At 34.6% G+C, this 14,145-nt stretch overlaps 1 protein-coding gene across 10 annotated transcripts in view; it reads right to left on the reverse strand.

The window, feature by feature from the left end:
• Positions 1-14,145, reverse strand: part of CYRIB (CYFIP related Rac1 interactor B) — a 147,707-nt gene that overhangs the window by 26,452 nt on the left and 107,110 nt on the right. For 4 of the 10 annotated variants that reach the window (XM_038555519.1, XM_038555520.1, XM_038555518.1 and 1 more), the window contains one exon: positions 5,379-5,461. The exons of 1 other annotated variant lie outside the window; for it this stretch is intronic. In XM_038555519.1, coding sequence (XP_038411447.1) covers positions 5,379-5,451 — 73 coding nt within the window. In that variant the 5' untranslated portion in view covers positions 5,452-5,461. Of the gene's footprint in view, positions 1-4,704; positions 4,713-5,378; positions 5,462-6,376; positions 6,460-14,145 lie in introns of those variants that run through there. 5 more of the 10 variants (XM_038555524.1, XM_038555523.1, XM_038555525.1 and 2 more) reach the window with 3 other exon arrangements.

Raw genomic sequence — 14,145 nt, forward strand, 5'->3', positions numbered from 1 at the left:
TAGACTTTTCTGCACCCACTTTACCTCCACACAAATATACAATGTATTTATTTCTGTCCTTAGAAAATTTAAAGAAACAGTTCACACATGAAACTTAGGAGAGTCCAGATGCCTAGGAACTGTAACTTTATTCTGCACATGAGGCAGGTCATAATTGAATTCCACCTATTGAACCTGCCAACTAGTCAAAAATATACCTTTTTTTTTTTAAAGCAACAGAGTACTAACTTTTAACTTCAACATATTTAAACACTACTACAGCAACAATAATGGAGTAACATTCATGTGCAAAGCCAAATTAAGAATCTGTGTTCTCATAGGTCCCCTATTTTTCAAATCTCCTTTCAGAAATCATCTATTTTTTTAATAAAAATAATGTGACAAAATAATTACGCAAGAGGAGCCAAATTAAAAATACTCTATATCCAAAGCCATAAAGATATTACTAGGAGCAAATATTAATATTGGAGCTAAATGATTTTTTAAAAATCAGGGTTTCACATTTACCAGTAATAATTTCTCACATTTAGCCAGACCATATTCTCCAAAATAAGAGACACACTGAAAAAAAGTACACCTCATAACTTTTATACTTACACCAGATGCAATAGAAAAAAGTACTTTACTTTTTTTTACATGCAAAACAGCAGTTTTATTCTTTTTCATATGGAATTGTGAAACTACAGACATAACATCAATAGTAGACACATATCATAGTTTTAATTCATGAAGTGGGAATTCATGACAAAGGACAATATTTTGACTGTTATATATCAAAAGATACTTGTGAAGTTTGCAAATACTAAACTGTATTTTTAGTGTGGTGACTAGCTCTTAACAGAAAAATGTGACACTGAGACTTACATACAAAAGAAACATTATCAAGTAGACTTAAGTAGACCTTGGAAGTGGTTAATAATTATTAAAAGTTTAGTAAGCACCAAGAAATTTAAAAATAAAGGAGAAGATTCCAGTTCCCCCTAAGGGTGGAAAAAATACCCAGCACCACACTGATTAAACATTTTTTAGACTGTCACAGGAAAGTCACATTTATAATTTTGAAAGCTGCTGAAGACTGCTGTAGAAATGAAGACAAACAGCAAGTAGCAGACAGGTAATAAGCACTACTTTACTGAGAGCAAGTCATGCAAAAGGGAGAAATACTAAGGAGGGAGAAAGACTATAAAGCATTTTTCCAAAAAATGGTATCATATAATAAAACCAAGACTTGTCACTTTGATTTTTCGTGGCAAAGAATGATGAAGTTTATTACTTGAAGAAAAAAATATCACTTAACCAGTTGACAAAAGGACATTCGATTGCAAAATAAAGTATTACTGAGAGTAGTAGTAGTTATTACTCATCAAACTTAGTTCTTTTTTTTTTCAAGCTTAGTTCTAACAGCTGTTTAAGGGAAAGCATGTTTCAGTTGCTCTTATTGTTTGAACGTCAAATTAAATATTGTAATTTCATACAGGTTTGCTATTAAAGAATCACTGAAAATAACTGCGAAAATTGAATGTTATGGTCCAAAAGGGGGCAGAGATCAGCTTAGCTACAGAAGTAACAAAAAGCAAGTCACATAAAAATTGTGATAAGCAGCCGTCCTGCTTTAATCTTGCACTCACTCATTCAGTAAATATTTACCATCTATAAGTTTCATCAAAACAGGGACCTCGGTGTATATATAGCACATACACTGTATAGGATGTCATCTCAGTCCCGAGTAGATTTTCTATAACAAATACTTGGTGAGTGAATGAGAAGGTAGAGATATAAATACACCTCCAGCATGAGTTAAAGGAAGCTATTATGCATTTTTATCTCTGTATGAATATAATCCTACATGATTTTAGAAAAATAAATATAAGAAAATGCCACCAGTATAAAGATATTTCAAAGTACAGGGCAAAAGCAACTGAAAATATGCAAAAAGTAAAATTGGAAAATAAAGTTAGACTAGAAGAGTGGATTTCAATAGTTTCACAAGGTTGTGGGGGACAAGTCACACAAAACACACAAGAATTAGAGGAAATGTATGACTAAATGGAAAGGCACTTTAACAAAAAATCAGAGAAAGTAAGATTCCATTCCTCATTGACAAATGACTACCTCTATCAACTCTCCTGTTTTGGTCTACCTGGAGATAAGTCAATCAATTCAACAGATACTGAACTCCTATCATTTACAAAGCACTATGTGAAGGCTGGAAGGGGACATAAAAATAAATAGAAGTCCCTCTTCTCCTAAGAACCATAATTTAATAAACTAATAAGATATAGTAGTTACTCAGACTAAAGATGTGTCACTAGAATCAGCTAAGTCGTTATCAAATAAGAAATTCCAAAAACTAGAAGAGGCTATACTGCCCCCAAGTCAGTACTTTTTATATGCTGCCATTAACATAAACTGCTGCCAAATTTTATGGGGCAATTCTGGGCTTATACCTTAGTTGAACCATTATTCTTAAAATAAAATCTTATCATACAGGTATAATTTAAGAAAAAGGCCCTCTTTCTAATACACCTTAAGAGTAGACAACAATATTTCATTGAACACAGAATGTCATTTCATGCCTTAAGGCTTTTGTAGATGCTGTTCCTTCTTTCTAACAATGTCCTTCACTAACTTACCCTGAAACACTCTAAGTCACCCTCCACAACTCAACTCAAAGGTCACCATCAGAAAGTCTTCTATAATATCCCATCTACTCACGCTAGGTATCCCTTGGGATCTACACCTTGAATAGTAAAGGATATAAAGGAAATTTTTAGTTTGTATTTCTATCTCACTAGATTGAGAACTCCCAAAGGCAAGGACTGTATCTTAGTTATCTCTGCATCCCCAGCATCGACTAGCCAGTATATAGGAGGCAAGCCATAAATGTTTGCTGAACTGAAATGAAAAACCATGTGTGTGCAATGTATGTGAACTAAAGGAGTAGTGATTTAAAGACATCTTCATTATGTCAACTACAGAGATTAGATTATGTCTTACATGCATAAAAATACTTAATTTGTATACAATTTGATACAAAATGCCAGTATATCTATCTGTATGGAATTAATTCTCTAGCTGCCCAAATAGATACAATGATAGATTTAACTACTAAGAATGATGGAACAGTAGTAAAGCCAAATTACTCTGGTAACCTGAGTATTATTTTTCAACCAGAAACAAACAACGTAGTACTAAATATTCTACTTAATAAAAGAATGTGGCTTTATTCTCAGTAATCACAAAGAACTGGCAAATCAACTATATGGACAATCTTGAGTCTGGTATACAACTGTTGAAGACAGGACTCATGTGCTGGGTGCTCAAGTCACTGAAGTAGTCTAAAGATAAAATAAACTTTTGGAAATGCATATATCCAGAAGGAGGCAAATATGCAAATAGATGAGCAATAAAACTAAGAGAACTCTAATGATGGACTCAAAAGAAAACATTTCAAAATCCGGGTAAGAAGGAAATGGGCAAACTGCGGCCTAGTATACAACAGAACATCAGGTGTCTAACAAAGTTCTACACTGGCTGAAAAGGCAACAAATATCACCTTTCACTTTTCATCTGCTTTTAATACATTCACATTTCATATGTAGTTCTTCATTATTGGCTATTGGTGGTGGTGGTGGTATTAGTAATTTTAATCTACTCCTGCCACTAAATTAGATATTTAAATTTTAAGGATAATGGTTCAAACCCTCAAAGACTGTAAAACCAAGACCAAGTAATATTTAAGATACTATAGTAAATTCATGCTTCTTACTTGACCACATGATGCTACATTTATAAAAAGATCAAGTGCCAAGTCTTGAACAAGATCTTGACTGTATGAAGCCAAGATTCTGCAAATGTAAGGAATTTGAGACAGAATAAAAAGGAGACAGAATAGCAGAAAAATGTACAAGACCAGTTTGAAACAGATGCAAATAAACTAAAATACAGCTCTAATGTAAGTTGCCTCATCTGAAAGAATCTTCAAGTAAGCAATCTGCTTAACATCCCCAAGCTGATTAAAATTCATGCTGAACATGCATTTAAAATGGCACTGTTAAATTGTTGAGAAGGGTCAAGAAAACTAATATTCATTTAAATAACATCTTTAACATTTCCCCCTAAAAACCCAACAATTTAATATGGTCCTGATAGTCCCATTACTCTTCTTTGATAGCCTATACACAGGACCCAAATATAACAGAACATTTATAGGAATGTAATAAAAGTAAAAAAACGATAGAAATAAATCAGAGACCACAAATTATTCCATAAAATGGGATAAACTACAAACTGATTCATATGAACTACCCTGGTTCAAAGAAAAAATATATATAAATTATTCAAAAAATAGAATGTATTATGTAACAGAAGTTGATGGAAAATGCAATGACTCTCTGGGGATAGATTTTACGGGACTTATTTGTTTTTAAAACCAGAAAAGGTCTTAAATTTTAAGAATTTAAAAATCTGTTCAAATGTTTTAATCTTGAATAAAAATGCATGGGCTCACACAACTTAGAAACTTCTATCTCTTCACCCTTTCCTAACAATTTTCTAATAATGATCAGTTAAAACAGCAACATTCACACTGAAACAACCAATTTAATATCATTGTTCCCAATTTGACAACCAGATAAGCTAAAGCGATACAGACAGCCAAAAAGCAAAAGCTTTCCAACATGCACGGGGGTCAATGACACTTACCTGCCACTCTTAGACCATATTACAATAGGTCATGCAACATAAAACAAACAGAAGGCAAATTACTTAAAGGTCTGTGAACCTATTATTTTTCTTTTTATTTAGAGTTAGAAAAAAACGAATTCCTGAAATACATACATATAATGAGTTTAACTTTTCAAATTAATTATCTGTAAAGATTAAATAATTAAGGTTCACACTTACCTTTTAATATTATGCCCAAACTACTGAGCTTTGAATGGCCTTCATGAACAGATTTGTATTTAAAATACTTCAATAGTCACAAAGAGTAATTAAAGCCTAGTCAATTTTTTTCAACTATGATAAATTTTTCCCCAAATATTTGGCTTCTATTAATAAATCTTGAAGTAGCATTTGTCCTTTCCACCAAAATTTTTCATAAAAATGTTTTCATTAGAGTATCTCCAATTATAAAATAATGTTCAACTAGGAGATAGGACTCTCTTATAAAAATTCAAATAAAAACATTTTATCACAATTTAATCTATAAAATATAACTTGCAGTTCTAGAAGGCACCAGAAATTTTACTCAAACAATTCATAGCTCAGTCATGCAAAGCAGTTAAGAAGATGGCAAAGTGGAAACATTCATTTAGTGCAAGACAAACGCAGTCTACTGCAGGCAAAGAGAAATAGATATAAAATCATCTTCTCACTTTCAAAATCAAGGAAAAAATTTGGCCCCTGCTCAAGGTCTGTGCATGTCAAAACTTTAAGAAGATTCCCCATGTTAAGGTACCTGTCAAGACAAGAATGAGAAAAGAGAAAATATCCCTTTATAAAAAAGAACATCTGAATTTTTTTTTTTTTTTAAATAGTAACAGGGAAAATGTTCATTAGGCCATGAATTCGTCCTTCAGGTTACCCAGACTGTGCTCTGGCAGGCAGCAAACCGGGTTCTCAAGGTGTTGATATGTAGGACCTAGAGGTGAAATGTGGTTTTCCTGTACACAATGGCACAATTGTTGCTCTAATTCTTCTCAAAATTCTCCCAAGACAAGTTTCATTAATGGCCTTATAATGAAAAATTCTTTAAGTATTCCAATAGTGCTAGTTTTCTGAAAAAGAAATTTCTTATCAAGAATTATTCACATGTAATCTTGTTTAATATTGCACTGAAACAACAATTTATTTCAAAGCCAAATATTAAGAGTTTTGGCCACAGCTCACCTTTGCATTTCATCTTAACATAGCAGAATGTTCAACTTACTTCCTGCATGCCATTCAATAAAGCATAGATTTCTAACCAAATTTGATTAATAAATTTGTGGAAGCCGTTTAGAGTACTGATTCTGGATATGCAGCACGACACCGATTTTCTCTAAGATTATCATAGGATTCTGAGCAAATACATTGCTGGGCGTAGTCACCAAGGCATACTATTAGAATGTTCATCATAAGGCTGCTTGCTTCATGGACTAATGAAAGGACAGCACTGGCTACAGACTCAACATGATTTTAGCAAATGAAAAACTAAAGAATTATACATATGATGGTGATGTTTGCCTACGATTAAGAAAAAAATCATGCAAACTTTGTTTGATCCCCATATTTTATTAACAAATATTCGGGCCAGCCTTCACTGCGGTGTGACTATAGATCATCTTTCACCTTTACCATTATGCACCAGCTGTGAAGGGCTAAAGAGACTTACTTTCAAAGTCCAAGAAAAAATGTGCTGCATTGTGGTCTATGTCCCTGGTTAGCACCTTAATGAGATTACCCATGCCAGCAAACCTAAAAATAAAAATGGCAACATCATTTAGTTCCAGTAAAAAAAAATTTAAGCAGAGGCCTGGGATTCGGCAAAGGCTGGCTTGCTCATAATTACCAACAGGTGCAGGTTTATATACTTCTGGCATTGAAAATTTGGAACAACAAAAGCACATTTGGCTCTGAGTTTATAGCCCTTTCCCTCTTTTCCACATATCAAAAAAGTTACATAAAGCAAGACTGGAAAAAAGATTAGATTTTTACATATAACTTGCAATATTTACATTAATCAATGCACCTATGCTAGTGTTACTCCTTTAAAATGTTTGAGGCATATATTCTCAACTTAAATTAACATCAAAAATAGATCTCTCAAGTAAGTAAAAACTATTATTTTTAAGTAAGAGGGATATTTTTCTCCTTGCAGAATCAAACCCTATTGGGAATACTAGGAAGATAGTATTCAAACCACATTTAACCATTAAAGACTGAAGGGATTTATCAATTGACCCATTTAAAGAATTGTACCACAAATAAACCAGTATTTCTGACATCTTCTATACTCTTAAAATTAATCAGATTTTTCATTATTTAACTCACAGACTGATAATTCAATAATATCAACTATATACAAACATACAAAGTGTATAACTGGGAAGTTAACACAGCAAACAAGCAAAAGGGAGCCAGCAATCATCAAAACTAGTTAAGTTGGCAGAGGAAAAACAGTAAAAATTAAGGCATCAGCATAAATCTTGCCCCCAAATTTGCCATGAGCCAGTGAGGATGAAGGTGGAAGGAGGTGTCAGGAACATCCAGGAAACCAGGTTCAAACCATAAAGTTGCAATAACTATAGGGAAGGCAGACTATGATACCACAGACACCCCTCACCCTCCCTTCTACCAGTTTCAGTATTTTTTTCCTCCCAATATTGAACTGCTAGCAAATATAAATGAAACAAAACATAAAGGTAACTATTTTTATCAATGAAAGAACACATATTATTACTCACTCCCATTACAAACAATCTGAAAAGAGTTCGGACTTCTGGCATCTGTGCTGTCCATTCCCCTCTCTTCTCTCACCTACTCCCTGGACAGTAGCATACCTATCTAACTAACTTTGTGCTTCCCAAAGAGGAAGTAACAGTACAGGCCTAACAGTTACTTGCTTTACAGGTCAAAGTGTGGGGGAATGACACACACACTTCTTAGAAAATGTTAAAATTTATTCACAAATGTTAAATTTATTTCACAAATGTTAAATTGATTCACAAATATGATAAATACTGAAAAGTCCTCTCTCTTTTAAAACAGTATTATTCCTCCAGTGGGAGAGGTCAGAATCTTATTTTTGATATTAAAATCTTTATCACAAAATTTCACTGGAAAGATTTTGTACAATATTTTATATAGATAGATAAACTGAGAGTAAAACTAAGAGGGAAATATTTCATCCTAATTATCTTCTACACTACAGAACTTTAATTCTATGCTTTTTTATTACAGGGAAAATATAAGCATTTTCTCAAGATCATCACATCCAAATAAGACCTCAAACGGGTTACCAAATTTATTCAAGAGTTGTTTTTTTCCCTTTGGAACCATTTGGAAATAGACTATTTCACAGCTTTAATTTTTAAAAGCTTTCACATATATATGGAATATCTGTTTCCAAACATATATAAATTCCTTCACTAACAAGAACGGAGACCAAATATACACAGAATTACCTAATAGTATCAAAATTTCAACTACAAATGGAAAATAAGCACAAAAAAAGAACTGTAATTGTCCTTAAGAAGAAAAAGGCAACACACCATTTGGTGTTAAGAGTTTACTTCTATGAAATCAGACTAGAATTCCACCTCTAGCTGACCAGCTGTCTGACCTTGAGGATGCTAGTTAACCTTTCTGGGCCTCATTTTCTTCATCAGTAAAACATACATACCATAGAAACTATTTTAAAGGGTTATTAAGAGAGTTCAGTAAGATTAAAGCACTAATTTAGCACAGTGTCTGGCAAACAGAAAGCGTGTGATAAATGTTGGCTACTGTAACTATAGCCTTAAAATTACAAAGTAATTTCTGAAAAATAATAATAGCTGTATACTTTAATACAAACTAGTCAATTTATTAATGAATTTCAATGTCATAAATCAGAGTAAATGACAAAACTAATGTTTTGCCCATTTATGTCAAGGATATTGCTGAAATGCTATCCTAAAATTAGTCCTATGAAATTATCATCAGGTACAGGAGGAAGGGAGATTAGGTTTCCTTACCTCTTTACTTGTATGAATACAGTCAATCCTCAAGGAAAATATTCAAAACTAGCCAAGTTTGTCTGTTCCATTTTCCTACACCCTCCTCTATAAACTTCTTCCACTATTGGGTCCTTCTTCCAAGGCACCCTAGCCTAATGTGACCTTAATCCCCTAAATATGCATCATACTTGGTCTAGACCTAGTCATTCTCCCCAAGTATCCCAAAATTTAGAATTTCTTATCTCTTCAAATCCCAAACACAGAAACTTAGTTTGATAATAACCCAGCTTATCTGGTACAAGTTTCTCAACCTCAGTACTATTAACATCTGGGGCTGGAAAATTCTGTTGTGGAGAGGGGTCTGTCTCATGTGGTAGGACCTCTAGCAATATCCTGGGCCTGTATGTACTAGAGGCCACCAGTAACCCAAAACACGAGTTCTGACAACCAAAAATGACTCGAGATATTACCAAATGTCCCAAAGAGAATCATTCCTGGTTAAAAACCACTGAATGTAGTACAACTGCAGTCCAATGCATAAAGTTTCTTTACCATATAGCACTCAAGAAAGATCTATGTAGGGGCACCTGGATGGCATAGTTGGTTAAGCATCCAATTCTTGGTTTTGACTCAGGTCATGATCACAGAGTCCTAGACTGAGCCTCGCACTGGACTCCACACCCAGCATGGAGTCTGCTTGAGATGCTCTCTCTCTCTCTCCCTCTGCCCCTCCCACTCATGTCCTCTCTAAAATAAATAAATAAAATATTTATAAAAAATCTATGTAGGCAAAACATACTATGTGCGCCTCTTTAAACAACACGGAATTCAGGGTGCTAAGGTGGCTCAGTCGGAGAAGCATGCAAATTTTGACCTCAAGGTCGTGAGTTCAAGCCCCATGTTGGGTATAGAGATTACTTAAATAAATAACCACGGAATTTTTCAAAGATCTGAAAATAATTCGTTATAATATTATCATGTGTTGTATCTTTTTAATAAGGGTAAACAAATCAAAATCATATCCCTGTCTTGCATACATTTTAACTCTAGCCAAAACCACAACACACAAAACCTCTTCATCCCCTCATTTCAATGAATACAATACTGTAGCTAACTGTCAGGACTGGTAGGTACCAGACTGCCTAGGTTCAAACTCCAGCTATGCCACTTACTTTTAAGCCTTGCTACTATAGTCCAGTTTCCTAATTTCCCCATGCCCCATCTGTAAATTGTGCATAATATTAATATCCACTGCAGAGGGTTCATAAAATCATTAAATGGGTTAATAGAAGCAAAACATGTAGTAACCATGCTTGGCAATCTATTTGGTGCTTATGCTATGGCTATGTTAGATGATCTATTACCCAGTAGCAGAACCCAAGCAATGTGAGGCTTCAGAGTGTGTGGCAGCCGTATTTCCTGCCATAGAGGAAAACAGTCTATCACAAGAGGATAAAACCAGCATGCACTTGAGAAAGTGTCCTCAAGTCCTAAAGTCACTAATTTCTAATTCCATTTGTTCCTGAATTCTAGCTGCCATTTCCCTCAGTTTAGTTGATTTTCCTCTGGCCTTAAAATATCCTAGTTTATTTCAACCAATTTCCTTTCTACCTGTTTAGTTGAAGTGGGTTTCTGTCATTTACATCTAAACAAGAGCTGACTAATAAGATTCTAAGTTTCAGATTAATAAACATGATACAAAAGACACCAAAAGATATAAAAGAGTTTTCAAATTGTATAAAACTTGGGTCAATGCTTTTTATATTTTATTTTATTTTATTTTTTTTTTGCTTTTTATATTTTAGAGGCACAATTTCAAAATAAGTAATATTATAATTTCTTTTTTTAAATATTATAATTTAAAATAATAAACTTATAATATGATTTAGAAGAAAAAAATCAAAGATTCTCTTTGAGAATAATCTCAAAGATTATTTTATTGTAACTTTTGGATTAAATATTATAAATATTTACTAAGTAAGCTAAGAAGAAATAAGACACACAGAAACCAGATATAGGTCACTTCAAGTGTTCCTAGTATTTTTTTTAAAGATCTTATTTATTTATTCATAAGAGACAGAGACAGAGAGAGAGAAGGGCAGAGACACAAGCAGAGGGAGAAACAGGCTCCACGCAGGAAGCCTGACGTGGGACTTGATCCCAGGTCTTCAGGATCACACCCTGGACTGAAGGCGGCGCTAAACCACTGCCCAGTTCCTAGTATTTCTGATAAAACTTTGTGACTGTGAGCTCTTATGTTACATGTTTGTTCCAAAGTTGGTGAGTTATCTGGAAAGGAACTTGCTCTTCCTGGCTTGTGGAATGTATTTTTGAGCTCACAAAAGCACTTAATAAATATACTAGACCATTTTCCATAAAACATTTGAAAAAAAAGCTTCTTTAATGAGAAATAATAGAAGCTAACAGAAACACAACTATACATTATAGTTAATATACTATTTCCTCTCTTTTTAGAAAATTCCTAAGAGATGCTGTTACTTCATTTATCCTTTCCAGCTCAGGGGCTTTATAATGCTGTCTCCTCTGCCTAGAATGCTAGTCCCCCAGACTTTCCCATGGCTGGCTGTTTTCACTCTTCAGGCCACATCTCATGCCCCCTCTTCAGAAAGGCTTTGTCTGCCAATCTTATCCATAGGTAGTTGCCCTACCTATCTTCCATAACATCACCCAACTTCCTCCTTCAGCATATTTAACACAATCTGAATTACTGTTTGTCAGTTTGCTTCACATCCAGTTTGTAAACTTAATATTTCTGTTGGGGGTGAGAAAAAAAGAAAAAACACACCGATTAGCTTTCCTATAAATGAGGGTTTCTTAAATTTGAACCATGAATTCTTTGTTGTGGGAGCTGTCCTGGGCACTGCAGGATGTTAAGCAGCATACCAGGCCTCTACCCCTGGATACCTGGTATCACCCAGTGATGAGTTGTAACAATCAATACCACCTCCAGATGTTGTCAATTATCTCCTAGGGGGCAAACTTCTCCAGTTAAGAACCACTGCTTTCAATGTATGGCCACTAACATGGAAGAGCATCCTCAGTTCTGTCCACAATCCTACTATGCATCTCCAATCCATCTACTCTCCTACTTCACGTGACCATTCCGCAAGGCAATTTATTTTTAATTTCCTCACACTTCTAACAATCTACCTAAATCGTCACATGAAAGAAATGACCTCACTACATTGTTTACAAAAAAAAAAAAAAAAAATCTACTGTTCTTTCTACCCTTTCTTCATCAGTAACCACTCAGTCTGCCCTCTGCCTCTGTTCCTGAGAGACCTGGTTCTCCTACTCAAGGCTTTATGTCTCCTGTACACCATCTTGCTTATCTTCTTTACAGCAAAAACTGGTCATTAAACTATCTGTAGTTATTTCTTTCTACTTTCTACCTTTCCAATCTGGCTTTTATTCACATCAATATAATAAAATTGGTCCCTTTCAAGGGTCACCAAAACCTGTATCTGGCTAATTCTAAAGGGCAATTCTCACACTTCAACCTACTGGATCTCTTAACAGCCTTTGACCCAGTTTATCACTCACTCTTTCCTGAAATACTTTCTTCATCTGACCTTTAGGACAACCCATTCTCCTGAGTTTCTTTCCTACTTTATGGCTGTTCTTTTTCCATATCTTTCCCTTTTGCATCCATAATTATTTCTTCCACCTTAAACAAAACAAAAATTTTCTTTCTCTTTCCCCTCACCAGTTCCCCCCTAATCCTTCTCTTTGCAGCAAAATTCCTTACAAACAGTTGCTTACACTCGTTGTCTTTTATTTCTCTCCAGCCAGACTTTTGGCCAACTCTACACCACCAAAATTGTTCTGACAAAATCATCAAATAACCTCCATGTTGATAACTCCAATTACAAATTCTCAAGTCCTCACCCTACGTCCCCTCTCAGGAGCACCTGACATAACTGACTTTCCTCCTCTTCCTCCATACACTTTTTCTCAGTAGCTTAGAGGACACTCCATCTCACCTCTTTTCACTGCTGTATCAGCCTTGTTCTTGCCACCATCACTTCTTGCAGGAATTACTTCTCAAGTCTCCTAACCGCTTCTACTTTTGCTTTCTATTACAAAGTCTTTTTATTATAAGAAGCAAAGCTCTTAAAAATATAAATCAACCACATACTTTCTCTGTTCAAAAACATGTAATGGCTTACTGATGCACTCAGAATAAAATCCAAATTTCTTACCTGGGCTTACAAAACCCTACATGACCTGCCCCTGACTCACTCTGGCCTTGTCTCCCATCACTCTCCACAACTGCCTGCTGTAGTTTCTCTAACAGAGCAAGATTCTCTTTCCATGGAGCCTCTGTACCTGCTTTTTCCCTAAACTGGAATGCTGTGTCCACAGACCTTCAAGTGACAAGCTACTCTACTTCACTGAGGTTACAGCTTCAATCAGACTACCTCAGAGAGGGCTTCTGTGACTAATCCATCTGTAATATCTCCTCCTCTTTCCTCTTCCCAAACTGATGGTTATCACCATCTAACCATATTCATAACTTTATCTGTTTGTGTCTGCCGCTGCAAGCTGAACTTTTAAGAAGGCAGGGGCTCTATTTCAACAGCACTCTATCCCCAGCACCTGGAACAACGCTTGGGAATGTAGTAAGTAGTCATAAATATTTGCTGAATAAACAAATGATTGAAAATATAGAAACCAAAAATTTGTAAAGTTTTAGGAGTGTTCCAAGAAGAGGAGAGGAAAAACCAAAATACATATTGACAACTGAAAACTAAATTTTTTTTAAAAAAAGACCTGAGAATTTAGAAAGGTTGCACATTTTCCCAGTCAAATCAATGTAGAGTCTGTCTCTCTCACTCTCTCAGTAAAAGTCACTAGTCTTATGGGGAACTAGTAAAAATTTTTAAAATATTAAAATTAGAGAAATAAAGTGACAGATAACATGAATATCAAGAAAGTCTACAGTATGCCCCACATACTAAGCAAGACGTAATATCCTTCTACAGCTATAAACATGGTTCCAAAGTAGGAACAGAGACTAACCTACATCATAATTCTGATCTTTATAAAACTGAACTGCATTCATAAAATTAAAAAGTCCAATATATGGAAAATGCTGCAATTAGGTGAATGCAAAGTTGAAAGGCAGGTAGAAATTCACACAGTTTTGCTATCCCGCAAGCCAGTTGCAAAACTCTAATGCCATATTTCTAGATTTGGTTTATTAAGGATAAACAATTCTCAAGTGATTGCATAAAGCAACAAGTACAAGCAAAAAAAGTAGTAGAAACTTCAAAAAAACACAAATGGTATCAACAATCTCACTTGGCACATCTTCTAAAAATATTCAAGCATCATCCCCTTCAAACACTGCACTAAGTCTTGTTTCTAGCACTACTTCTATGAAACTACATCATCACTATTTGAAAACAAATGTTGATTT

The sequence above is a fragment of the Canis lupus genome, chromosome 13, assembly GCF_011100685.1.
Source record: "Canis lupus familiaris isolate Mischka breed German Shepherd chromosome 13, alternate assembly UU_Cfam_GSD_1.0, whole genome shotgun sequence".
Lineage (NCBI taxonomy): Eukaryota > Metazoa > Chordata > Mammalia > Carnivora > Canidae > Canis > Canis lupus.